Source organism: Opisthocomus hoazin, chromosome 10, assembly GCF_030867145.1.
Source record: "Opisthocomus hoazin isolate bOpiHoa1 chromosome 10, bOpiHoa1.hap1, whole genome shotgun sequence".
In the NCBI taxonomy this organism is placed as follows: domain Eukaryota; kingdom Metazoa; phylum Chordata; class Aves; order Opisthocomiformes; family Opisthocomidae; genus Opisthocomus; species Opisthocomus hoazin.
In genome coordinates this window covers 24,862,336-24,886,531 of record NC_134423.1, presented here as the reverse complement: position 1 = coordinate 24,886,531, position 24,196 = coordinate 24,862,336, and the positions used below count along the sequence as shown (strand labels likewise).

General features: G+C 40.2%; 1 protein-coding gene across 1 annotated transcript in view; it reads left to right on the top strand.

The window, feature by feature from the left end:
* Nucleotides 1-24,196, top strand: part of AGBL1 (AGBL carboxypeptidase 1) — a 282,923-nt gene that overhangs the window by 142,088 nt on the left and 116,639 nt on the right. Inside the window, 3 exon segments of the mRNA XM_075431306.1 lie at nt 8,896-9,025; nt 13,823-13,954; nt 17,875-18,051. Coding sequence (XP_075287421.1) covers nt 8,896-9,025; nt 13,823-13,954; nt 17,875-18,051 — 439 coding nt within the window.

The window sequence follows — 24,196 nt, the reverse complement described above, 5'->3', positions numbered from 1 at the left end:
TTTTTGAATGCCTTCAGGGATGGTAACTCCACTACTTCCTGACCACTCTTTCAGTGAAGAAATTTTCCGTAATGTCTAATCTACACCTCTCCTGGCACAACTTGAGGCCATTTCCTCTTATCCTATCACTAGTTACTTGGGAGAAGAGACCAACACCCACCTCACTACACCCTCCTTTCAGGCAGTTGTAGAGAGCGATAAGGTCTGCCCTCAGCCTCCTCTTCTCCAGACTAAGCAACCCCAGTTCCCTCAAGAGCTCCTCATAAGACTTGTTCTCTAGACCTTTCACCAGCCTCAGTGCTCTTCTCTGGACACAGTCTGGCAACTCAATGTCCTTCTTCTAGTGAGGGGCCCAAAACTGAACACAGTACTCCAGGTGCAGCCTCTCCAGTGCCGAGTACAGGGGCATGAGCCCCTCCCTACTCCTGCTGGCCACACAATTCCTGATACAAGCCAGGATGCCGTTGGCCTTCTTGGCCACCTGGGCACACTGCTGGCTCATGTTCAGCTGGCTGTCGACCAACATTCCAAGGTCCTTTTCCACCGGACAACTCTCCAACTACTCCTCCCCAAGCCTGTAGCATTGCATGGGGTGGTTGTGACCAAAGTACAGGACCCGGCACTTGGCCTTGTTGAACCTCATCCAGTTGGCCTTGGCCCATTGATCCAGCTTATCCAGATCCCTTTGTAGAGCCTTCTTACCCTCAAGCAGATGGACGCTCCCGCCCAACTGAGTGTCATCTGAAACTTACTGAGGGAGCACTCAATCCTCTCATCCAGATTGTTGATAAAGATATTAAACAAGACTGGCCCCAAAACTGAGCCCTGGGGAACACCACTTGTGACTGGTCACCAACTTGATTTAACTCCATTCACCACCACTCTCTGGGCTCAGACATTTAGCCAATTTTTTATGCAGCAAAGAGCACACCCATCCAAACCAAGAGCACCTAGTGTCTCCAGGAGGATGCTGTGGGAAAAAGTGTCAAAGGCCTTACTAAAGTCTAGGTAGATAACATCCACAGCCTTTCCCTCATCCACTAGGCGGGTCGCCTGTTCATAGAAGGAGATCAGATTGGTCAAGCAGGATCTGCCTTTCAGGAACCCATGATGGCTGGGCTTGAACCCCTGACTATCCTTCACATGCCCGGTGAGCACACTCAGATGAATTGCTCCATAATCTTCCCTGGCACCAAGGTCAGGCTGACAGGTTTGTAGTTCCCAGGATCCTCCTTCTGGCCCTTCTTGTAGATGGATGTTACATTGGCGATCCTCCAGTTGTGTGGGACCTGCCTTGTTAGTCAAAATAGAGTATGTGAAGTGTTTGAAGATACTGAGAAGAGCCTCTTGAGGTGACCCAATCTCATGGCCAATGTCAAGAAACTGAGAACCCAGTTTTTATTTACTCCCTGAATCTTTATTTGCTCCTGCATAAAATAGTACAAAACATTATTACTTGTATTTTTCTCAGAAATAGTAGTCCAAAGTGTGGGCAACTGCAGGTGAATGAATTATCTGGTATTTAATTGTTACGGTTGTTACAATCATAAGAAATAGAAATCTGATGGGCATCTTTGACTTGGAACGGGGAGAAAGGTTAGCTTATCTGCAACAGTGCTGTTAGCTCACCTTTTCAGTAGACCACGTGAACTTCTTGTTTTATTTGGGTATGACATTGACAACATAAGCCGGGGTGAAGCAGATCTCATTCTGTGTTTCTAACTGGTTTGTGACCAAATGTGACTTAATGAAATCTGTCCAGAAAGATAAAAGCAACTCGCAGAGGGAGCTGAGCAAGGGTAGAGACACAGTTGCATGCACCAAACAGGAAAAGCACAGACTGCGTCGTTTATCTTTGGAAGCAGAGATTGTCCATTGTGACAAAATCAGTCAGACGTAGCAAGTGAAACACTGAAGGCTCATTACGCTAATTAGTATCAATGCTTAGCTGTGGGGAGACAAGAAGAAGCTAGCAGACTGATACTTTAGGATTGCGTTTGCCCGAGAGGAAGTGTTATGCATTATGGATTCATTAGTGCCAGGAGGGAGGAGTTGTATGGCAGCCACGGTCCGAAATGAGACAGACCTTTCAATGGCATCTTTAAATTGGTTGGCATCCAGATAGCACAAGTGTCATTCAGGAGAGAAGTTTGGCATTGTGTGTGTGTCTAGGGTGCAATAAAGAAAAGAGAAGAAGCTAGTAAAAAAATTTCCTCTTAAAGTCTTAGAGATAAAATAAACTAGACAGTAAGAGTTCACAGTGCAAATGAGAAAACACCATTTCTTGGTACTTTATGGGGATCTCTTACGAGAATTTGACTTTCTGGCCTTTGTTTTCATCATCTAGTTAAACAGCACATGGCTGACTTGGTGCTGTAATACTAACTGTGGCCTTTACTCCTGATGAAAGCAGGTGTGATGGTAACATGTGGTGCAAATGAGGCTTGAGGGCAATTAGTATTGCAGTAGGTCATATGTAAGTGGGGAGGGGAGTGTAAATATAATTTAGGAATAAAATGCACACATGAAGAAAAAGAGATATGGAATAGGACTTGTAGCTCCTGAACTTTCAGCTGCTTTAATTATGCTGGGAAGGCAAACTGCTCTTGAACCTGGTTCTATACAGACATTTTAGCATTCATGTTTCTTGCAGTTAGAAGGAAGGAATGAATGATCAGAAATAAATTGTTAGCTGCAGTGATGTTGATGGGAACTGTTTCATTCATCAGTGTCTGTGCATATGCCTTGCAGCTATTCACCTGTATTTCACTGTAAACAAGGGAAAAATCTAATAACCCTGAACAAAGGAAGAGCATCACCATCTTCACTCCTTGCAGTAACCTGCTGAAGGGATCACCTCACTGCAGGGAAACCCTGGGGCTTGCCAAGATACAAAAGTGAGAGGTCCCAGAGGGAACTTTAAGTGGCCCACTTTCATGGTGGCAAAGAGTTTCCACCATGAAATTAATGGTGCATATGGTCTGGAGCACACTAGGAAAAAATGATGCCCTGCCCTCTAATCCCCTATCTTTTATTTCAGGTGTAGAATGCTGTAGTCTGTATATATGTCTGCTATAAAATGAAATGGGTTGAATGAAGAGCTCTGCAAAGAGGTCCTCAGCAGTTCGTATTTACTCTTACTCTGTTAAGACACAGAAATTTCAGAGGATGGAGGACTAGTTAGCTTTCATTCTGAATCTTCTGAAAAACAATCATTTAAAATCCAGGCTGTTTTACGTCACATAAGTGTACTGTTTCATTGGATTGCTCTCAGTGTAAAGCCTCTGATATTTACATTTTTCTAGTGATGTTCTTTCTCTAGAATGATCATTGGCATCACAGGGCAATATCATGATGCAGTGCCTGGGTGGCATTGAATGAGCATCTCTCTGGAATGGACACGTGATGAATATAGTCGTTATGGTTTCAGCACGTGGGCTTGAACAGAGCTAGGGTTAAAGACAGAATGGTTACACTTCTGACACCTTCCTTGATATTATGAGGGAGGGCTTTGCTGGTGCTGCTGCTTCCTCACATCACCAAGTCTGGCTCTCTGAAAACATTTAAAATCAAGAAAAATGAAGGATTCTCCCCTCCTTTTTTTTTTTTTTTCCAGGTTGCTTTGTGCTTTCTGAATGGCAAGACCAAAACACCTTAATGCAAATATTCCTGCTTCCATCCTTTGCAGGAGTTATTTATAAAGTCCAGCATGCTGTGTCTGCTAGAGGCTGCCCCATGCTACTCACCGGTGTCCTGATGTTTACTTGCTCCGACTTCCTTTTATATAGATATTCTTATCCTGCGCTAGTACTGCTGTATGCTTTTAAGATGCACAGTGAACGGTGATGCTACTCTCTACGTACCAGACACAACACACGCCTTTAGAATTTCTAGTTCCCTGTGCCCCAGGTGCTGTTATTATCAGTCCTGACATCATTCATTCAATATGACGGGCCTTGTCTTTCCATTTATCTGTGATGGACAGGAGACTTTGAATCATTTTATCTTTCAAGCACAGCAGCATCTTTTCTTTAAAAACTGACTTTTCTCTTTCTCCATTTCTTGTTTTCTTCCTTGTCTAGTGTCTTGTGCATTAGATTTATCCCCAGTCTCTTTACTCTGCACTTCCTGTTCCCTTTTGTTTTGTTTTTCCTGTGCACCTACCTTTTTCTCTCTTTTCCCCCACCCATCCCATCTTTGTATGTGTGCAGGGCACTGATCCAGGCTAATTGCGATCAACTAAAAGGTTCTAATGACCTTATCAAGCCTTAGGTTGGGACCAGGTAACGTCTCCGTCCATACACATGACTCATGCAGAATTTAGTGCAGTATCTGAAATTACCTTTCCCTCAAAGCCGAGCAGGCTTAAGAGTAAGACAACAAAGAAAACACATCTTTGGCATAATTTAATATTAGGCTTTGAGGTACAAGATTAAAAGCAAGGTTGTACAAGTGCAAACAGATTTAAAATACAATTGTATCTTAAACTGAACAAGTCTGTTCTTTAGCTACTTAACCTCTTTCTCATTAACTCACTGTGCGGTGTCCCTGCCTTCAGAGCAAGAGTCTAACACTTCAGTTAGAAGTGCAGTTACCTCCTATGGGTTCAGAAGGGGAATCTCAACCTGATCTTTCTGTCTGTGACGTACCAACTTCAGATGCCAGGGATCCCGTATTTCATAGAGTATTTCTCCTACGTGACTGCCTGCATTTAGATACCTTTAGAGCTGAGGATTGCACTGAAAGAGGAATATTCTTGATGGCATATAATGATGATATTTAAAGCTAGCACTCACCAAAAAATTCGCCTAAGGAGGAATTTACACTGTTTGGAACCAGTCATATCACGTATGTTTTCTCCAGGGGCTGGATGGCTTAAATATTTTGGTTTTATTCACCTTACTGGACTATGTGGCACTATTGGAGTACATCTGAAGGACAGACAGGCCAAGTGTTTCTTTCCTTGGGCAAAAGGAAATGCTGAACACCTTGCCCTGTATCATTGTGACAGTCGGGGCTTTCTGGCCATGTATAGAAAAGTTTAGTTGGTAAGGATCAGAGGAGCTCTTCTTCCACCAGCGCCGTAGTTTTTCTTGAGTCATTCTACAGATACCTACAGAAATACGACTAGGGTATGCTTGGAGAAGGTCAAATGTATTTTTGTTTCATCCACTTTTGCTGTGCTCCACTTGGTGGCCATGAGCTGCCCTAGAGACTGCTAATAGCTATCCCATAGGCTGATACTTGTCAAAGAGTGTCCTGGCTCTTTAAAGGCAGAAGAGGAGGCGGGTCTGTAGCAAAAGCATCAGACTTATGAACAACAGAAATGCAGTTTAATTGTTTTGCATACATCTGGGTAACACGTCTGGGTTGAAGATATGTAATAAACAGCAGAATTACACGTAATCCTTATAGAGACACAGAGTTAGTGTTTTCTTTACTCATTGGAATTCTTTGTAGCAAATGTTTCCATAATTTCCTTTGAGCTGCTACTAGTCCCGAGCAAGGTGTTGGGTAGTCTTGCTAATGCTGCAAAGGAGAAAGGACATAAAACATTTAAAGCAAATATGGTAGCTTGGAACTGTGTTGTAAGAAATGCTCTTGATTTGAGCAGTGAATTTCATTAAATCCTGCCAAACATTCAAAGTCAGTCTCAGGTTCTCAGTCCCTTTTTTTGCTATCAGTACTTGAGATCAGCTTAATATTTTACCTTCACCCTTGGTTGCAGAGCATAGTGGACAAAACCATTATCTGCGAATGTCATTGCTATTGGGAAAGAGAACGGAGGAAGGAAGGGATAAGGGAGAGCAGGGCTGGGAGGGAGCTGGTATCTACAAAAGTAAACTGACTTTAAGAATATGGTGAGAGGAGCGAGTGGGGTGGGAAAAATCAGCATCTTATAATTTTACTTAAAGTTCTGCATCTCCTGAAGAGCTGTGGATATAAGCTGTCAGGCTGAGGGCTAATATTTAAAGGTCTTTTAAACGAGTAGAGGTGTTAATCATTCAAGGGACAAAGCTGAACTTTGTCTCCCAGCTCTTGCCTACATGCGGAGATGTTGCCTTCCCTCCCTGCAGTAAATAAGACCTTTCAAATTATTGTTTAAGAGTTGGATTACGCTTACTAAACTAATAGTAAGCAAACAGCAGCATCTGTGAACTGCAGGGGTGTGGATTGACTTGTCACAGGGTCACCTCTAAGAGAAGTCACAATTTGTATCAGAGCAACAGAGATGGTAAATTGTATTATGGATGGAACGAAACCTGTTGAAAGAGTGAGGGTGCTGTGAACTGCAGAGATGTTGGCATGCTGTGTGGAAACTGTGCTTATGTACGAGTAATGCATTGCAGTCCATGGGCCATAGCAGAACCAGATTCTGCAGTAGCAAACTCTGATGCCTTTTCACACCATCTACTTGGCTTTAATGTGTGTTAATAGAGTTTATTAGGAGTTTTTCTTACATGCTTTTCTAACAAACTGGGGGATTTCTTCGTATATTCTGAAGGAAGAAGGAAATTTTTTGCAGGGGCTTTTAGTTTAATCTTGGAAATAGTGAAATAAAAATTGAGCTTGGGATTGGTTCGACATTAATCTCTGTATTTGCTGAATCCTTTTAGGAGCAGTTTTCAGTTGTCGTGTTTCTACTCCTCTGTATGACTTCCTATGTATATTGGACTCTTCCAGCATATACCAAGGTATTTTAGCAGAGGGGCACATGCAGATCGTTAGAGTAAACATAAACTAGTATCGATCCTGACAGGAAAGGTGGAGGAAGTAAAGTTTTTTTTGTGAGCAAGGACAACGTCTGAAAAAGTAGTTCTGGAAAGTAGTTGTAAGAAACATTGACATTCAGGTTGAACCGGGCTCTGGGCAACTTGATCTGGTTGAAGATGTTCCTGCTTATTGCAAGGGGGTTGGACTAGATAACCTTTAAAGGTCCCTTCCAACCCAAACTATCCTACGATTCTAAATAGCAAGACTTTTTTTTTCTTCTTGATGTTAAATTGAAGTATGAGAATAAAAGTCCAGCTATGATTCTTTCAGTCAGAATGGAAATTCTGTAATTTTCAATTAGTTGTGCTCTCTCTTATAACTGTGGTGCAGGAAGACATCACACGCTTATGTCGAGGAAGTGTTCAGATCTTATTTTTTTACTAGTCATAATGGGGAGAGATGAGTTTCTGAGTGCAACCCAAAGACTTTTTATATGGAGTTGTACCTATTGAAAGGAAACCATATAAGCACACAAGTTCTCAGCAGAAATATAGCTGCTAATCTTGGTTGAGCATCTGTTGTCCTGAAAATCAGGAGAGGTGAGGCTAAAGGTAGCTTTATCTGAAAAGCCTTAAAGAAACATAGTAGAAGTTGTCGTGTTTTCATGTAGAATTTTTGGCAGAAGCATCCCAACAGCATTTGACAGCTTCCCAAGTGTTAGCTATTGCTAATGTTTTCTGGTTCACCAGATGAGTAATAAGGGAACTTCGGATTATGAGGAAAGAAAGGAATTTAGATAAAAGTGAAACTAAACTTGGAATGGATCTTGTGATGTTGCCAGAAACCCCAAGGTGGCATCAGAGACTTTGCTTTTCTACATTAAAAATGTATGAAATATTCTCAGTGACTCTTATAATTTCTTTGTCTTCTGTTCTTAACCAGTTCTCCATCATTCATAACATATGTATTTTAAAAACGTTCCCTCTTTAAAACCTGTTTTCTTCAAGCATCATTTGCAAGGCATTGATAATGCCGAAGGTTCTACATGCAACACAGCCTAGATGCAGTGCAAGGCTCTACCAATACAACAACAGACCACATCCCCAGGAATACTTTATTTTGTTCTAGGAGGCTGGAACAACAAAGCTGCATGCAACTCTGTAGCTAGAAATTCGTCCAACACCTAGGAATTTTTATTTTTTTTGAAGCACAATCCAGCCCAAGTTTACAATGCCACCAGAAGCATTCTACTGTTGAACTGGATAGTATGGAGGTGATGAGGACCTACCACAAGATCTCACATGCTGGAGGGCTGATTCCTGAACTTTATCAGCACACCATGATTTGGAAATTGTGAATCAAGTTATAGCAAATCCTTTGAGGAGTATGAGGAGGCTCTGATCTATACATAGTCACTAACAAGGGAGATTAGCTGGATTTTTCAAAATTGTACAGTGATGTACTGCTGCATACGGTCAAGTATCCTGCACAATCTTCTACTGATCACTGAGTCAGTAACACAATATGTTCAAGCCAACTCAGGAAAATGTTTTCTCAGTGCAAATCTGGAATCTTTATTTAGCTTTATGTTCAGCCTTTGCAGTGAAGCTAGGTAATTGTTCTGCATAATGATGTAGCATGCATCAAGATCTTCTTGATGTGCTTCAGATAGTGTCATTTCTTGTGAGTGGAGAAGCTTAAATGAGATATCCAGTGCATCTCATTTAGGTGCATTCGTATTTCAGACTGGTCTAAGAGATTCAAGTGCCTGTCTTCAATTAGAATGAGTAGGAGTTGGATGTACTTGTTTACTGTGGAGATTTTCAGAAGCCTGTGCTCTATGTAAGCTGGTTGAATTTCATAAATATCACAATTTAGAACATTTCAGAAGACTTTTTCTTTGTAAGTAGTCTTTTTATTTGTAAAGCCAAAACTGCATTTATTTTCAGGACTACAACTAAGTGAACCGTGGAAGGAAAGGAAATGATAGAGTTCATATATTATAAGTACCTTCAAAAGATAATACAAACTGTTGCTTCATTCCAGCCCAATGTTCAAGACCTTAATATCTGTGTTCTAATTGATGTTCCCTGTCACTGTGCCAGAGCTTGCCAGAATCAGAAATTTTTCTGAATCTGCTGTTGTTTTTCTAGTTTGTGATGTGTTGCTTTCTCATTTCAGCCACCGTTGTTCGTTGAGTGGGGATGATCTGAACAGACAGTGGCTGACACCCAGTTCTCAGCTCCATCCAACTATTTACCATGCCAAAGGTCTTCTCTATTACCTGCGCAGCATTGGCCGTGCTCCTGTGGTGAGCGGCTTCCACTATCTTTTGTTGAGTTATTGTATATGGATTGCTTACAGTAGTTGTAAGAACAGTCTTATTTTTGAGCTAGAGAGATTTGGAAAGCATTGTGTAGTGTTAAACTTCCATCTTTCAGAAGGGTTTGGAAAGTCTTAGATATTTATTACTCACCGAATCTCATAACTAACAGCTCCAAATTTCAGAATCTCTGCACATCTGGAATATAAATAATAAAATTAATTCCTTAAAGCTCTTTAATAGCCTTTAAGTACTCTGACTAATCTAAATATTATGAATAGGTTGTTGCTATCTTTGTGGAAATCATAGGAGAAATTCCACAAAGATTTCATCTGAATGGACTGTGCAAAAGCCCATGTTGGAACAACCCACGCAAGCACAAAAACACAAGAAGCAGCTCTCAAAATGTCTGAACTTCTGTGCTGCTTTGGTGGTGGGAAGAAATTGGCTGGGTTTACGGGGTACCAGAAATTCGTGAGATGGAACTTGTTTCAAAGCTGCAACTGAGAAAGGGCTGGGATCCATCCTATCTGCTCAATCTTGTTGCCCAGCAGAATGAAAATATAGTTCTGAGACTTCAGGAGAAAAATCACAGGGAGATTCAAATGTTAATGAACAGATGTGGATGCACAGACTGGCAGGTTGGCTGCTGATAGCTACAGTCAGGCAGAAAATGTCCAAAGACACAAACTTCCCTCTGGGTGTAATGAGAAAAGCCCCAGACAAGGTGAAAATATCTGTGAGTTGCTTTAAGTGAATTCTTGCAGGAGTGTGGTTTTTGGGTGAGGCAACAGCCCTGAAGTTCAAACCTGCAGCCGGAGGAATATTGTCAAAACTCAACCCACAGTTGTGAATTTGCTCACCAACTTTTTCCTTTGGTTCAGAACAGTGTAGGATTAGTCTCATTTTAACCTGCTGTTTGCTATCTGGCCTTTTTTAATACACAGCCATCCTTGTCATATCCAGGTGCACAAAGTTGAACATGCACTCAGTGCAAGTTTTCTTCATTGCAGAGTGAAGCGAGACTATTGATCCTATCATCTCCCTCCCTCACAGGCTGCACGTCAGACTTAGTCAACTGATTTTTGTTTGCCTTTGAGGAGTACATTGATTTTAGTTTATATATGCTCAAAAATGCCTTTTTCCTCCTCCAGAAGAGAGCTGGCTTTTTTTCTTTTTTCCTTTTTTTGTTGGTTTGTTTTTTGTTTTTTTATCTCCAAGATCCCATGGAGCCAAGCCCACTGATAGCCAAATGATTTCTGTGAAGTGGTTTAGCTTCATTTATCCTGGGGATGCACACGCAGTTTCTTCAAATCAAAGCAAAGCTGCTTGAAGGAGAATTGGAAAGAACTTTAAAGTTAACAGCCTTTCAAACCAAAGCCATTTTAATTGGTAACTTCTATACACAACAGCCTGCTAAAAGTGGGGGTTGGGGGGGGTTAATTCTTTTGTTGGCTCTGGGAACCCTAGTAAGACAAGGGATAGGATGCACTGTGGCACTGCGGTCCTCTGCTGCATGGATGTCCTTTTGATCGAAAGCAACAAAATGGGAGTATTGGAGACATTTTGGGAGCAGCCAGGTCTGATGGGGAGAGAGAAGTTTCTCTCTTCCTTGAGCATTTATGGCAAGAAACTGCAAAGGTTTGGCAGTTATGGGTGACAATGCAGTTGCAGCTTGCAACAGGGAACCCACAGCATGTACAGAGTCTGAGCTATAGTGAAGAGCAGGATGCCCTTGGAGGGCACAGAAAAAAAAATTCCTAGGGACCAGGGAGCACTGAGCAGAGTTTGCTGCCATCCAAAGGCAGTATATCAAGCTTGGAAACGAGCATCTGCCTGCAAAGATGTAGCTCATTGTGAAGAAAAATCCCTAGGAGTTTCTACCTCAAAACTCTGAGATTCAAAGTCCTGTCATAACGCTGTTAAGGAAAAAAATGAGTATTTACACACACACACACAAAAAAATCAAAATCCTCTATTTTCCAGAATAATTTTTTGCTTTCTGTTTTCTATTTTGCTTTTGCTTTATTTTAAGAAGTGCCTGGTTCTGTGACTCATGAGGAGGGTTGGTTTTGAGTTAGAAAGCAGTCCTTACTTTTAGGCTGATCAGTGCTTGCAAATAACTTTAAATAGATACAAATTTGCATTCACATCTTTAGTCATATTCCAGTGAGTGCAACACTTAAGAGTTGAACTGCTTTGTGTGTGTTAGTGTCCCAGCCATGTGGAAGGGCAAGCTGGAGAAAAAGGACTAGTAGGACCCAAGTTTGCTTAGTGTTGGCCCAGACATATCTCAGGAAGAAATCCATATTGGATGCTCAAACTACAAAATAAAGCCTAGCCATGGCTGAATGGTGAGTCGTAAGCTACTTGGTAGTGTGAAAATGAGGGAGAAGAATGTATTATAAAGAACAATTGAGTATAAACATTGAAAGTGACTGAAATATTCAGCAAACTTAATTAAAATGTAGCTTTATGCAATTTGCAGATAGAATGGAAGTATTTCTAGCAGCACTGACACTTCTGCTGTGGAAGCTGGTGACAATTGGTGAAAGATCCCATGGCCTATAACAGCAGCCATATTACAAAATCTGGTTTTGATAATCCTTTACCAAAACAGAAGTCTCATTTCAGACCTGTCACTAAGGACTCGTCTGCAGGTTTCTTGAGGTGCAGAATTATAGACCTGCTACTGATCAGGCAGCCCATCTATCTGACTATCCGATCATCCCTATGTGGTTTCTGATAGGTAAAGTAATATTTTAGGGAGATAATATACTGTCTTGTGTGTGTTGGTAATTCTGTAAATTGGCAGGTAACTGATACCTGATTGAGCTGGGTTCTCTGCCTTGAAATAAGACGAAAGCTATAAAATCATCTCTGATATTCATAGAATTAAATTCTAGGTGGTACCTGTGGTTAACCTAAACTATGACTGTGTATTGCTGATAGCTTAGGTGAAACACTAGCTGGAAAAATGTCTGTCATTAAGAGAACCAATAAAAGCAGCTCTTTGGAAGGAGACGTTACAGGATAATTGCACGTGGTTCAGACAGAGTTACTTCCAGTGCAGTGGTTGCATAAGCCCTGCAAAATATGCACATAGTCTGAGGGGGCTGAATCTCTGGAATCTGTGCAACATTGGCTTTTTTTTCCTTTGGGAACGATACTGCTTGTAGGTTTGCACCAATGAGCAGCTCTCAGACTGTACTGTTTATCCTCCTCATTCTGCTTTTGCTGGGTGGCAAGGGTATAAGTAAAGCAGGAGCAGTTGTTGCTGGGTAGGTCGCTGTTCACATGTTTCAGGTGTGGAAAGTGCGTGCTGCAGGGATGGGGATGTGCAGACCCTGCAAAAAGAGCTGGAGGTGAGTGGTGGTGCAGGAAGGAAACAGGTCAGAAAGCAAAAGAAGGAGCAGCGTACAAGCTATGGAGATATGTATAATTGTCTAGCTAATTAGGAGCAATGAAAAGGTTCTCTATGTATGCATGCCTTAGCCTCTCCAATATGTCAACCTACTGTTTGTCAGAGGAGATGAAAGAATGTACATGCAAAATTCCTGGATAATTAAAGTCCCTGTCTTGCTGCACCTAAGCTTAGTTACTGTATAGCTGATAAATAAACCTACTAGGGTAAATCTTGCCCTAACAGTTGGTGGAAGAAGCTCTTCTACTCCATCTGTTTCTCCCCTCTTGTATATGCATTTATGTAAGAATACATGTAATTTTTTACCCCATATTTCTGCCCTATCTCTCTCTCTATCGATCCATAGTTCTTGCCTGCCTTCCTACACCCATTTATCTGTGTCCGACATATGCCCTGGAAAACCCTTTCAGTGAAATCTTGAAAATCCTTTCTACTCAGTGGTGAATGTTTGTTTAAAAAGAACCAATCCCTTCTCTTTAGAAATTCTTGTCTTTTCAATGACAGATTTCTGAATATTCTTAATAAAGACATGGAGAATATCTGTAACAGCAGTGTGTATATTGACTTCATATCTCAGAGGGCACTGAGATTGATTATTCTTTAAGACTTGGGTCAATATTTACCTCTTGGGTCATTAAATCGTGATTTTCACTTCTATAGGGGTCGATATCTGCCTATAAAGGCAATCAAAACTTCCGCTAAAACTGGGAATGTGCCTCATGCCTACTTTATATGACAACTGACATGAGAGATGGATTAGATAGATAGATTAGACAGTGTGGAAAGAGATTATTTGCCTTGAAACAGGTCATGTTCTGTGCTTGGCTCCTGGGAATTTATGCAAAGATACGACAGCATTGTGCAATACAGTTGCACAATTGTATTTTACTGAAAATTATGAGGCACAGGTTTTGTATTTAAAGAAGCCAAAGTGATGATTCTGCTTGGGAAAGCAGATATCTCAAATCTCATGAGGATAAAGCTAGATTTTCGGAGTTTAGAAGCAGAAAGAATCTGACAAATTGCTCTGTTGTTGTATCATAAGTTACCATGAACTCTTAAGTTCCCAAGTTGCCATGGATTCTTGCACAGATGTCATGTTTATTTTTGTTGCAGGTGGAAATGCACCAGTCTTGACTCTGGATCCCTGAGATCATGTCAAATTGAATAGGCAAAGCATGATACAACTGACTAACAAAGTTTGACACAGGTTATAGGCATGGCACAGTCAAAGCTCCTCTGAAGAGACCAAGCATTAACCCCCTCCCATAGTCCTACAGTGCTTATTGTGAGTGACCAGGAAACTTTTTCTTTTTCAATGTTCAAGATTTTTCCTCCCCCCCCCACCCCCATCTCCCTAGGTATTCTGTGACTACCATGGACACTCCCAGAAAAAGAACGTCTTTCTTTATGGCTGTAGCATCAAGGAGACCTTATGGCAAGCAGGCTGCATGGTTGACACAGCAGTTGTCACAGAAGATGTTGGCTACAGGGTAGGTCCACTTTGTTCCTTTCTGCAGTTACTGGTGTGTATGTGCACCTATGCAGCTAGTTAAGATAATGAGAGCTCACAGATTTTGGAGATAGGTGCAAGTTTCCCTTGCTCCAGAGGTGTAATGGTCCAGAGAGTTTCAAATCATGCATAGTAGCTTTATGCACCAGATATTAGCAACAATGCTGTCAGTAGATTGGTCCCTATTTACTTCGATTTAGTAAGATGCTGTGTTATCATTTTTGGCTGCAGACTAAAAGGATAGCCATATTTTTGTGTGTTTTTTAATTTCTAAGTATACATACACTTTTGTCCCCTCACCCCACCATAATAAGCAAGTCCATAGGAATTATGTAATGGTAACCAAGAAAATGACTATGTGCCATGTCCTGCTCAGCTTGATTGCTTCATCACGAAATGCTCCTGGTCCCTCTAAAAACGCCAGAGAGTTGAACGGGTGTCAAACAGACCTAATATAGAGGAGGTATCTCCACAGCAGTGCTTGGTATCATACCTAGGGAAATTTTTCTGGATTTAGAAAGAACAAATACTGAAATCTGTTTTATTTCTACTTCATGTGAAAGTCTCATTCATCAAACGGTTTTCTGAATTTCTTACCCCTCTCTTTTTTTTTTGTGTCTGTTTAGATGATATTTTCCTCTTAACTGAGAAATTTCTGTGGGGAAAAAAAGAATCTTGTAAGCTCTAATTATAGTCTTAAAAAAAGTTAATCTCACAAAACATTAATTGTGGCCTTAAACCCGTTATAGAGGCACAGCTTGGTCCACTCCAACCTGAAAGAGGTTGAAAAGTCTTTTTCAGTTTACATCTCTGTATAATTTTTGCTACTTCAGCACAAATACTAATTATCCTCCCATAAGGATGCCACATCTTCCATGTTCATCTTATGGCATTGTACCCAGCATACTGAAACTTTACTGGAAGAAAGTGCTCCAGCATTCCTTGTGAGGGGTCCCTGTGGCAAACACTCTGTTTTGCAAAGAAAGCAGGGAGGGTACTTACAGTCGGGACATCTTTTGCTGTGTTTGAAAACAGAGGGCTTGAAAAGGCTGAGGGTGGCTTGCTGTTACACAAACAGAATTCAAATGCTGCTGTCAGCTCTGGAGCCTGTCTTGAATCTGCAATGAAGCAAGGCTCCAAGGCTGTCCAAGAATACTCTGCAGTGGCCTATAAGAAAGATGTTATGGTTCAAATCCTCTGTTTTGCACAAAACAGGAGATGGGTGCTTGCTGCAGTTCCTGGCTGCTGGTCACCTTCTTCCTTCTTAGGAAGAATCTTAAATCTGGCCTCCATAACTGATTTTTCTCTCTGGAGTGGGAACCAAATACCTCAAGAAAATGTTGGATTTGGAACAGCCTTTGCCTCGTGGGTCATAGACTCAGCTGTACCCCTTGGCAATATACAGGCCTAAGAGTCTTCATTACCTTGTAATATTTGGTGGCCTTGGATGACCTGTGCGGCATTGGCATTGCAAAGCCCAGCTTGAAGATTTGTCCTTTTGATAGCCATTCAAGGCCCCTTTGACAGTAATCTCTGCAGGGACATCAGCAAAGAAATATAATTCTATTTTCTCCTAATGGGATTGGAGATTTATGGACTGGGCACAGTGTGAGGGGAGCAGCTTCCTTTGCTGTGCATGCTAAATCCAGCAGTGTGTGTGACAGGGAACACAGTCACACTGCTGCATTATCATAAAAGCATTCTTTAAACGGGTGTGTCTTCACTTTTTCAAGATATACTATTGAAAGATAATTAATAAGAAGAATAAGCAGAGAAGAAAGAACCATTAGTGTGAAATCCAGTGAACACCGGTAAAAGGAAAAGAATGTTAAATTCAGATTTGCTAATGCTCCTAAATGAGTCCTGCATACAGAGACATTACTGTTACCTGCCAGTGTTTTTATTTAATAAATGTACAAGACTGATTAGGCATGTAATTTCAATTGTTTTAAAAAGCTAAACTGTATTGAGGATCTGATTATTGTATTTGACAAAAAAATCCACGTATTTGTTCAGACAAGAGCAGAGTGAAAACTGCCTGAACCTTCACATTGAGTTTAACTGGATCTCATGGTTGTGCTGAGGCTTATAAACATGAGTGGTGTGGCTGTGCTGCATTCTTTAAATTCCTGTTCAACCCAAATCCAGGAAAACCTGGAAGCACTGCATGCAAGCGTACTGTTTTGTGATCCTCATGAAGCAAGTAACACACTGAAGGCAATCCATAAATGTTGGATGTTTCATCTAAGGCAAGCAGTCAATTTTAAAGATTCCTGTGTTCAGTATGCCCACAGGAAAGGGAGTGCTGTAGCTCTTAGTAGCGCACTGGAGATCTTGACTTAAGAGTGAGGCTGGCGATGGTCTCAGATTTAAAAAGGAATCTCTTGTTATGTTCCAGTTTTCTCCACTTAATTTTTTTCATCTGAAGAAAGGATCTTATAGATCTTTACATCTATACCTTACAGGACTAGTAAAGTCCATTGGCAGCTGTAGCAAAAATATACTGAAAAATGAAATTTACTTTTTTGCTATGGCAATCTGTACAGTTAAGCTGTTTGCAGGAGATATTGCACAACAGTTTAGGCCAAAACAAAAAAATTTGTCATTCACATAGGACATGTTTTAGAAAAAGACATTATTCTTTCCTATTCAAATATTCCCATACAGTTCTATGAAGTAAAGCTCAACAGAACAGAAACCAAATTGCTCAGAATCAGTCAGTGAAACTGATTGCTGTTGGAAAGTGAAATTAGCTGGTTGGGTTTCACCACCCAAACAGTGAAATTCAAGGGTAAACGCCATCAGCAATAAGCAGAAACTCATTCTATATGGTTCCATTCAGTTCAGATGTTTAAAAAAGCTGTCGTCAAAGAAATAATGGGTGTCCTCGATTTGCTTGTTGGTCTCTAGAAGGATCAAATGGTCTTTTGGCATATGTTATGGTTAGTACACGAGCACTAAAATTTAGACAGACACGTGTACACATGTGCGTGTGTATGTGTACCTAAAGGTGCAGTTTCTACATAGAGCACACCTAGTGTTAATGTATACCTTTTTATAGAGTGTAAAGTTAACACATTTAGTAGTGTGTAATGACTAAGTAAGTGTTGCCTCTGCATTGATGAAAATATTTGATATTGCAGTGTATTAGGAGTGTTTATAGACTTGATTTTTGGGAAATATGATTTATAGAAAAAGAAAATCACTCAGGACTAAGATTGTCATTTTTACTGGGTTTTCATTACTTTTTATTGTGATACTCTGAATGAAGTGTATAAGATATATCCTTTGGGCTCAGATGAGAATATTTTGGTTTGTTCCACAATGCAAGTTAGTTAAATGTTTAGCTCTATTTTCATGTAATTATGTGCGACCTTCCGTGAGAATAGACATCCGCTTTCTCTGCTCTGTGCAAGGTTCAGACAAATCTCTCATAGCTGAATCCCTTCTCAGACTGTGGATGCATGATGGGAGGAGATAGAGTATAGCTGGAGAGGGAAGAATGGTAATATCAGATACTAAACTATGACTGCAGCCCTCTTGGCAGCACAACAGGAAGGTATTGGTTAATGTCGAAGCAGCTTGAGAACAAAACTCCGTAAGTGACTTTCAGCAGTCCCAAAATATTTGGTGTGAAAATGTTTGATTTTGAATGAGATATACCGAGTGTACTGGATATTTTGCATTTTAGTCTCTGGGATGAAAAAAATGTTAGAATCTGAGGATTTCATGTGGGGTGGACATAATGCACTGGTTGGAGCTCTCAGTAGCAGTGTCTATGGATAGATTTGATGATATACATGTTAAAAATCACAGGTGTCCCTGTATATATGTGTATGATATGAACACATGCACATCTGATCAATTAATTTTCTCATCACTGCTGGTATTTTCTCATAGACTCTTCCTAAAATCCTGGACAAAGTGGCCCCTGCATTTGTCATGAACAGCTGCAGCTTCCTCGTGGAGAAGTCCCGGGAGTCAACGGCCCGGGTGGTGGTTTGGAAGGAAATGGGTGTATTGAGGAGCTACACCATGGAGAGTACATACTGTGGATGCACCCACGGACTCTACAAAGTGAGTAAATCTTTCAAAGAACCCTATGCCACCATGCTCCTAATGCACATCTCATGAGTTTGGAAGGCTAAAGTGGAGGAGATAGGCATTTTCTTGATGCTTAGCATTGTGTGCTCTCTCCAGACCCAAGTAGCCATGCGTCTGGGTTTCTCATCAATGAAATCTTTCTATGATCACTTGCTCTTTCACCTACCATACCATAAAAGTAGAGTCCTTGCTCTGAGTTTTTTTTCAAGAGTGAAATAAAGAGACTCCAGTCTAGAGCCAAAAGCACTGAGCTGAAGGAAAGTGTTTTTGAGATGACACAGGGCACTTATCCTTATAAAGGCATTCATAGTGTTGTAAAAAAAAATGTGTTGGCAGGTCATATTGACATCTTTGAGCCTAGTTGTAAGGTAATTAACTTGAACACTAGTGGCACCAAGCTCTTTGGTACAGGCTAGCTGCCTGAATGTTCACCTAGCCAAATTGAAGAGCCTACACTGAGAATCCTGCATTTGGAGTTGCCTGTTTACTGACAGCCAAAGGTAGCTAATCTAACGCTAGTTTTGATAGCTGTACATGAGTTCAGGGTATGCCTTTGACAGTGATCTAGACAGACCCAAATCCCACATCAAATGATGTTCCAGCCTTGGTAGGAAGGGCTGTACTCATACTGAATGCATCAGAAACATCAGTCTATGAGATCTCTTGGCACTTTTTAAATACACAGACTGAATTCTGGTAATTGCATTTGAGTGCTCATAAAAGTCCATTCACTGAAATGGTGAATTCTTTCTCTTGTTCCTTTCCCAAACCTGTTGCTTTCATTGAAAGGCTTCCATATTCCACCTCATTTCTCCCACTAGGGAGCAATCCTTATCTATACAGCATTAATAAGCAGTTAAGGATCCTGAAAGACCCTTAAGGAAAGAGCCATTATTACAAATAACAATTAATTAATAAGACATTCCAATTATTATCTTTGGAAGCTCTATACTAACTCTTTTACCTCTCTGTAGAATGTAGCCAGGAAGTACTCAGCTGCTGTTTTAACGGTGCTCTACTATACACACATCAATTCCAAGAAAGGAAAGGCAAAAGGAAAAAAAAACAGCAGTTTAAAGAAAGAGAATACAATTGCCCTGGGCATTACATCTAACACTCCCTACTCCTCAGAAGTGCTAATGGTGTTTTAATAGGCACCACAGGTCAAGATAGTGTTTTTGAATCTTTTTTAGATGGAGGGGGAAATCTGCCTCAGCTGGAGTCAATGACAAAACTCCTAACAATCTCCGTGGAGGAGGATTTCACTGATTTCCTCAATAACCACAATAAGACCTAAAACCAGTGACACATCAGATTGTATAAATACTTAATGATTTGTTCTCCTCCTCCTTCAACATCTATGAGGTCTTTAACCCAAATTTACTTAATTTGTGCTGTTAGATGTTTGAAATGATAGGAAGAGCGCATTAAATGCCACATTCAGATGTTGTGTTTAAGCACTGTGCCATACATAGGGGGCCTGTATTACAGAGTAGATGCTCTAAAAATTGGTAGAAAGACCTAAAGCAGATGGTTCAGGATTCTTGGTTTAAAGAAATACTTTAAAACGTGTGAAAATATTTACTACGCTTTTTCTCATCCTCTTTTTCATCATTGATCAGGACCATAGGCAGCCACTGAGAAGAAGAACGGTCCTCAGGTGACAGAATCCTCTTGTCAGCCTCTGGTGACAGAATTTAATGTTCTCATGGCCTGTAAGGAAGCCTGTAACCTGTAAAGCAGTTCTGAAATTTCCATTCAGAACACCCTGAAAAGCTGAGTCCCAGTTGGATAGTTGGGTTATGTTTATGAGGTCACATATGCTTTTTTATTTTTTCTTTGTTTAGGATGATCATTCATCTCATAGATGGAGAACACATAAATATTCCCATGAGGGGGCATTTGTTTATCATTTCTTCATCATAAGGATAATACAAACACTTTTTGCAGTTTCTGTGATTCAGACAGCTTATTTTTTTCCAAGTACACTAAGTACGCATCTTGTTAGTATCAAAATGGAATAGAATTTCTTATGCTGACATTTATGCTGGAGCTGCATATAAATACATAAAATATCTCTTTCAAATAATTGATATTAATAGACTATTTCCTGTTCATTTTAGCAGTCTTTAGAGATGGTTCTTGCTTGCTTGTTTGCTTGTTCTTACAACTGGATTATTTAGAGTATGGACTTGACAGGCTGACCTGAAGATTTTGTTGCATAACACCATTTAATACTGAGCTCCCATTTATCAAGCCAAAACCACTTCATTAGTATCTGGAAGCCCTGAAATTATTCCTGTAAACCAGAAATTAATCACGTAAAAGGTTACATTTTTCTAGAGACTTCAGCCTGAGTTCTTCACTCTTGGACCCTCAAGTTGATGTGTGTGTAAACTATAGACTGAGACATGCTCAGGCAGGAGATGTCAACGTCCTTTATTTAGAGCTTTTGGATATTTGAACTGGTAGATTTGTGTTTAACTGTGAATAGAACCAGTTTCTTAATTGCATAGGATTGATCTCCCTGTAGGGATATATTCAGAATCTCCTCTGGACAAGCATGCCTTTATGTTTTTGATACTTTTATACCTTGAAGTGCAGTACAAACAGCAGCTAGGATTTATAACATCACATTATATGCAGCAGAGGCTCCCAAGTCCAGCATCATTCAGTGAATCAGTGGTCAAACTTCTAATAGAGCGCAGCAGACTTGAATCCTGGATCTTCAGTTTTCTTCTTGCTTATAAGTGATGAAAATAATTCCTTGGAGTTGCACAGAGACATCACATAGGGATTGTGCAAAGGATTTAGGAGGAGCAAGAAAGCCTTGTAGAGGCTGCAAGAGGTTAAAATATTAATTGTGCAAGGCTGATAGGTGTGCCCCCTCTCACCACAGAGCAATGTCGAGGAAGGGCTGAGGTAAACCAAAATCTAGTTTTTCTGATAGAGTCCAGAAAAAAATGCTGCTAGAGCTTTTCCAAGGAATCTGTGTGGCCTCTCTTAGATTGAAAATGTAGCCTTCAATTTTGAAACTGTATAGTGAGTGAAAGATCAGGCAGGAATTTGGTACTATTGATATGTAAATTAGAAAGAATAGTGACCCCAGCCTCTTTTAAAAGTCATTTGATTTCAAATGGAGAGGAGGGAGGAAATGAGAGGAGAAAAGAGACGGTTTGTCTCTATCGAATCTCCCTGTCTGTGTGATCAATGGAAACACAATAAGCCGACTACCCTTAAGGAAGTGAAACATAAAACTAAAGAAACTATTGATCTTATCTGAGGTTTTGTTCAACCAAGGAAGAAGAGAAGAAAGGGGAAAAAATATCCAAAATCTTTTTCATTTTGTCTGGATTGCCCAATTCAGTCTTAGAGGAGCAGTGTCTCCATTTGAAAGTTGCTGAAAACAAAGCAGACAATTTCTGCAGGGAATTCTTCTGCCAGTTTACAGCCCTATGGTCAAAACAGAAAACAATAAAAAAAAAAATAGAAACTGCTTATCATTTCTTTTTTTGCATGAAGGCAGTCTACGTTGTTCCCTTGTTGGAGCTTTTACCCCTGTAGCTCACCATGTGATTTTTATTGCTGCCTCCCTTTTGTGGGATGCAGAGCCCCTTCTCAGCCTTAGTTTTTAAAAGACTGAATGCAAGGCTATACTGTAAGAAGTTCTACTGTGTACAGGTACAATCAGGTATAATCACGGCCCCAAAAGCATCAAATCTCCAGTGACACATATTGATTTTTTTTTTTTCCAGAGTTTCTTGTGTGATTAATCTTTAAACTTCCATATTTCTTTGCTGTTATCATGTTCTATCGTGTTACACTTTCACCATTCTTCTTGATTCCCTGTTACCTGACCTACTAATTAAGACCCTTCTACAGCATATTGCACTATGCTGTTCCATTCGTTACTGCATCTATCATCCTACAAGTTAACATCTTTCCTGGCATTGTATACAACTGAGTTTCAAATCATACGTCTGGGTGATATAGCAAATCTAGAAAATTCAGCGTCATGCTCTGTGAGTACATGCTATGTTGGAAGAGCATTTTCCTTACTATGTTGTGCTTAGTGGAGGAGATGTAGTACTAACGGAAATAGATTTTAGCTTCTTGCTTCAAAGGGATTATAAACAACAAGCAGTAACAAATGAGTTTTAAAATTATTGCAGATATCTTGACAGTGCCCTTTGAAGGAGATTTTAATAGTGATATGGATCCCTCTTTGAAGAAAGTGTTTGGGAGAGCCAAGAAAAATAACTTTTTTTTGTCCAGTCAAATACTTCTAAGTCAGAGGTATTCAATACCCCAAATTTTCTCATCAGGCTTGATTGGAGGGAAAAGCCATCCCTTTACAGAGACACTGGAAGCAGAGAGATCAACAGCAAGCAGCAGGGCCATACAGTTCGTAAGACTTTCTTAGTGGTCATTCAAAATATCTTTGTTCAACAAAAGTGATGAGAGTTGGTCTAGTTGGAAGTTCTGATATTATCCTTCCCCTTTAATCTGGCTAGCAAGCACTGAATTAGTTAAAGCCAGTGATTTGCCATGTAAGTGTGGCTGAACTGAAGAAATATGCCAAGAAGAAAGCCTTTCCTCTTTCTACTCCTCAGAGGTGGACTTCTCTGGTTTGACCTGTTTCTGCCCAAATTAGCCAAATTGTTACCAATGTGTGATTTGTCCATTGAGTTACAGCGCTATTCCTTCGTAGTTATCTGTAGGCGATGAAACATTTTCTTCATCTTCCTTACTATTGAACATTAGTCACAAAATTTCTGAGAGGAATTTTTATGTATGCTTTATTCATAAGAAGTTTATTATCGTTAATAGTCAGAAATTGAGTTGTTTTGATGGAGTTTGCAGGTTGCATGATACTGCCTCTGTTCTCCACTAAGACTTATACTGTTCTTGTAATTGGAAGTCTGGTGCACAAACTTACAAATAATTTTAATTTGGCCACTTGCCAGTATTCAGCCACCAACAAAAATGGTTTCAGCAACATTCTTGCCATAAAGCATATTTGATAAATACTTGCCGAAAGGAAAAGTAAAGAAACAGGACATATTCTGTGCTTTCTGGTCTACATTTCTGGAAAATGCTTACATGGTCTTTGCAAGTCTGACAGACTTTTCTTCATTTCTGATATCTTTTGTCCACCAGAGTTTACCCTTTTCCTAAGTATGGGTAAGTCTCAAAAGCATTCAGAAGTTTCCTTTCAAAAAAGTCGTCTCTAAAATGAGTGTGTTTAACTGACCCTCTGTGCTCTGGGGATCTCATTCAAAAGCAGATGCTGAAAATAAGAAAGAATGATTTTCCTTCTGATAGTTCTTCCTATTCTGGTCCAAAGTGACTCAAATTGGAAGCAGCTGTAACAGCAAGAAAAGTATAGGAAAAAAATTGTTATCTAATGGTAATCTGAGGACTAAAGGTTCAGATTAAGGTTTTTGTTTGTTCTGTTTCCGTAAGTTGTCACCCAAGGCAAAAGTTTGCATCCTAGTTTCCTACTTCCTTTATTTCCCCCAACCCCTTGCACAAATTGATTTATGATTCAATTAGTAAGATATTTTAATTGTACCTTTTAGGCTTGTGACCCTCACTTCATAAAACTATGTGAGGGTTAATGGCATTTTGGAAGTGCAGAAAGAGGAGAGAAAGGGTTTTTGAGCAAACAAATCGGGAGATAGTGGGTGTTTGTCTTCCTTGGAGACTTGTAGATTCTGATATGATCTGCTGCAGCATTTTTCCTCATTTGTTGTGTTTTATTGGGTGGTTTATTTGTTTGAATTATTTGACAAAACGTCAACTAAGAAATCATGTGCTTAACTGTGCTCATATCTGTTTGGTTCACACCACATTAAACAACAGGTGTTTGGAGGTGTGCTGACTTTGGGTCTCAGACTGTTTGGGAAAGCAAATCACAGAGCTGGGAGAACTTTGCAGGGATTCTTTGGCCATTATATCTCCAAGAAAACTGGAGCTTGTCAATAGGACTATCCTGACTAGTCTCATCTTTCTTGGTAAGAAGACAGCTGTATTAAGGCAAATGTGATCAAAACCACATGAGATGTAAATATCATCTCAGTTCCCGAAATTCATGGGTGTTATTGCTATTTACTAA